Genomic DNA, 3,750 nt, shown 5'->3' on the forward strand with positions numbered 1-3,750 from the left:
AAATGCACAATTGGATAGGAGAAATAACTTCTAATGTGTATGGCATAGGAAGATAAATACAAATGAAAACAATTACTTCAAGGAGAGATTGCTTGATGTTTCCTACATGAAGTGATGTTTATGAGATAGTGCATAAGACAATGAATCTGATAAGATCACCGAACACTGTATGCACATAATGTATACAAATAATTCATACTGTAGCACATGAAAATGTAAAATCCTTCTTATCAATAAAAAACACACACACACATATACAAAGCAAAATGACTAAAACTAGAACCTCTAGTCCAGACTCTGATTCTATGATGAAAGCAAAAAGAGGCATCTTCAGAGAATGGAACTATTTGTTCACTATCAAAAATCTGGAGGAAAAAAACGTTCGTGTAACAAACCCAAAGTAACATAAACTTAATTTTTATGTAATTTGGTCATTTTAGAATGTGGCAGTGAGAGAGTCAGGTATTGTATTTCATAAGGAATTCTGTGAATACCTTAGTCTTGTAGGAACAAAGCCAATGAAACAACACGAAAAGAACATATTCTGTCAAAGAATTTCCTCAGGGCTTCCTTCATTTCTCTGTTCCTTAGGCTGTAGATAAAGGGATTTAGCATTTGTGGGACCACAGAATACATCACTGGAGCCACTGCAGTCTTCCTGGGGGAGTCTGTCACTGCAGAGCTAAGGTACACCACACAAGCTGTGCCATAGAACAAGGACACAACTGACAGGTGAGCCCCACAGGTGGAAAAAGCCTTATACTTTCTTCCCTGTGATGGCATTCCTAAAACAAAGGACACAATGTGGATATAAGAGAAAAAGATTCCACCAAGAGTAATACCACCAACTACACAAAGCGAAACATAAACCAGGATGTTATCAATGAGAGCATCAGAACAGGCAAGCTTGATGACCTGAGCAAGTTCACAGAAGAAGTGAGGGATTTCCAGGTCTGTGCAGAAGGACAACCTCAGTGCCATCAGAGTGTGGAGCTGGGCATCTCCAATGCTAAACAATAAAGAGAGCAGAGCAAGCAGGACACAGAGGTGGGGGCTCATGATGACCCTATACCTCAGGGGATGACAAATGGCCACATAGCAGTCATAAGCCATTACTGCAAGGAGAAAGGTTTCCAGGTATGCAAAAATTAAGACAAAAGTAACCTGGGTGAAGCAGGTTGTGTAAGAGATACTCCGACTCTGTGTTTGGATGTTCACCAGCATCTTTGGGATAGTGGTGGTGCTCATACAGATATCACTGAAGGACAGGTTGGAGAGAAAGAAGTACATGGGGGTGTGGAGGTGGGAGTCAGAGCTAATGGCCAGAATGATGAGCAGGTTTCCAAGGATGATGACCAGGTACATAGACAGGAACAGGCTGAAGATGAGGGGCTGCAGTTCTGGATCATCTGTCAGTCCCAGGAGAAAGAATTCTGAGACTGATGTTTTGTTTGTGGGTTCCGTATATTCCATAGATCTGATGGAAATGATAAAGTGAAAATTAAGTTAAAATACTTTATATAGAAGGAACAGATGCCTCTCCAGAAGATATAGTAGTCATAAAAATTTTTTGTACAAGTTACATTTGAAAAGTCTGGAGAAGAGAACCCATAAACTATGTTTCTATGGTTCATGATTAAATGAATACATCTAAATTTTGAGAATCATTGCTTTAAAAAAGAAATGTTTTTTATTTATAATAGCCACATAAATACTCAAAGCTTCACTGCCATTCTCTAATATCATGTCTTGCCTCAAACCTACTTTAACTCTTGTTATTTTGATCTAAAACCAACTCTTCTTTACACTATGTGGCAAAGGCTAACATTGTCAATACAATAAGACAAATGATAGTTTCAATTGTTAGTATACTTCCATTCACCCAAAATTGTCAAACTTTGAATCAGACTATTTAGCTGTGGGCCTCATGGAGCTACAGGGAAACAGCATAGACAAAAACACACTGTCCATGTTTGGAAAAGACTGAGAGATCTGCTGGTGTGACCATTTTTAATATCTTGAAGAAGCTATGCTAATATCCTTGAGTAGGGCAGAATTAACATTTGTAAATGATGCATTTGGTCTCAAGATTTCCATTTATGACTAAAGAATTTTCTTTCTTTTCACCTTTATTTTTAAGATATGCCCATTCCTACCCATTATACTATTACAGGTGGAACACATATATCAGAGCAGGGCATAGAGTTTGAGAAACTGCAGGGAGAGGCTTCCTGCAGAGTGAGACTTCCTTCATCAGAATTTTCACAGTAATTTTCTCCCAGAGATTAGGACCAACTTTCTATACAATTCTGGCTGAAGAAACTAAAAAATAAATAAAAGAAACATTGATTTTTCTAGGCTAAATTCAATCATTTTAAAACTTATGGGGTAAAACAGAGCCCCCAAAATTTCAGACTGACTGTCTTGAGAAGTTTATTTGAAAAGCTAGCTCACATAAAAAGTAGTATTTTGATTGAGCCCTAATCCAGTATGACAAGATCCTTAAAATGAAATTAGAGAGCAGTCAGAAAGAGAGAGAGAGAGAGAGAGAGAGAGAGAGAGAGAGAGAAGACTATGGGAAGACACTGAGATAGGATCAACCAAGGAGAGTCCTTAGGAGGAATGAACTCTGCCAACACTGTGATCACAAATTTCTAGCCTCCAAAATTCTGAAAAAGTGAAGTTGATTTATTACTTAACCCATTATGTGTGCATTGTTGTAACACATCCAAAAAACATGTACACTCAGGCAAATCCCCATAACCACCAAAAGAATTAAGTAAATGACAGAATATTTTATGAGAGTCATCTTTTCTGAGAAGCCACAGATTTATATTTCAGTTCCCAGATAAAATTATCCCTCCTCTTTTGAATAGACATCAGGGACAAGAAGTGGATGAATATTGCTAAAAATGTAAATGAAATCAGGCTCATGGGGACATGTTTCTCATCTTCTTATATATGTGCTCACCCCATAGCTCCTTTTGGATGGAATTGTAGCAAAGTATCCTTGTTCATGTTCAAAGCATTAACTAAGAAACTTTAGGTTGCATGGATGCTTCACTCAGAATTATTTTCAGCATCTCACCTGGATGTGGAAGAGAGTTAATCGGTTCTAAGAAAGGGCAGAGGGATCTCCTGAATCAGTGGGTTCTATATCACAAAGGATCATTTCTTGGAGGACCAGCAGCTGCTGCTTCCCTACTGGGCAGGGCTTTTGAGTGAGGTTTTCCCTGGCTGACACCTACATTCTCTGTATCCCAGGGGACACAATATCCAGTGCTCCTCATTAGATCAGAAATGTTACTCCTATTCTGATCCCATGAGTGCACGTCATTAAAAAACAACTCCACAGGAGAGTAGAACTCAGGGTGGTGGCTTTCCTGAACCCTGAGGCAGGCAGGTGAAAACAATTCATTTCTTTTGATTGCTTCTGTTCACTTCCACTTCACATACCTGAAATGTGTAACAGATTGTACTTTTGTAATAAATTCCTATCCTCCATTTTACTGACCTCTATACATCATGTAGGGAAGCCTAATCAAATTTCACATACAAAAATATAGCCTATATATAGGTAAATATAATTATAAATGTACCAATGGTGTTTTAAAGAAACAGTCAGCAAAATCTATCCACCAGTGTATTCATGTGTCTTGAAGTTTAGTTATTGTTTTCTGTATTTTATGCAGAATATGAAACCTGTATTTATTGACACTGCTAACTGCAATGTTTTTACCGGATATCATT

General features: G+C 37.9%; 1 protein-coding gene across 1 annotated transcript; it reads right to left on the reverse strand.

Annotated features, from left to right (window-relative positions):
- Positions 1–495: 495 nt before the first annotated feature.
- On the reverse strand, positions 496–1,473 carry LOC104854674 (olfactory receptor 7G2). The gene has a single exon (XM_010613266.1). The coding sequence runs from the start codon at positions 1,471–1,473 to the stop codon at positions 496–498; it is 978 nt and encodes a 325-aa protein (XP_010611568.1).
- Between the last annotated feature and the right edge of the window lie 2,277 nt (positions 1,474–3,750).

This window comes from Fukomys damarensis, unplaced genomic scaffold (assembly GCF_012274545.1).
Source record: "Fukomys damarensis isolate Sample0158 unplaced genomic scaffold, DMR_v1.0_HiC HiC_scaffold_30, whole genome shotgun sequence".
NCBI lineage: Eukaryota > Metazoa > Chordata > Mammalia > Rodentia > Bathyergidae > Fukomys > Fukomys damarensis.

Bases quoted from the DNA above. Each gene is read 5' to 3' on its own strand.
- LOC104854674 (XM_010613266.1), bottom strand. From the start codon at position 1,473: ATGGAATATACGGAACCCACAAACAAAACATCAGTCTCAGAATTCTTT.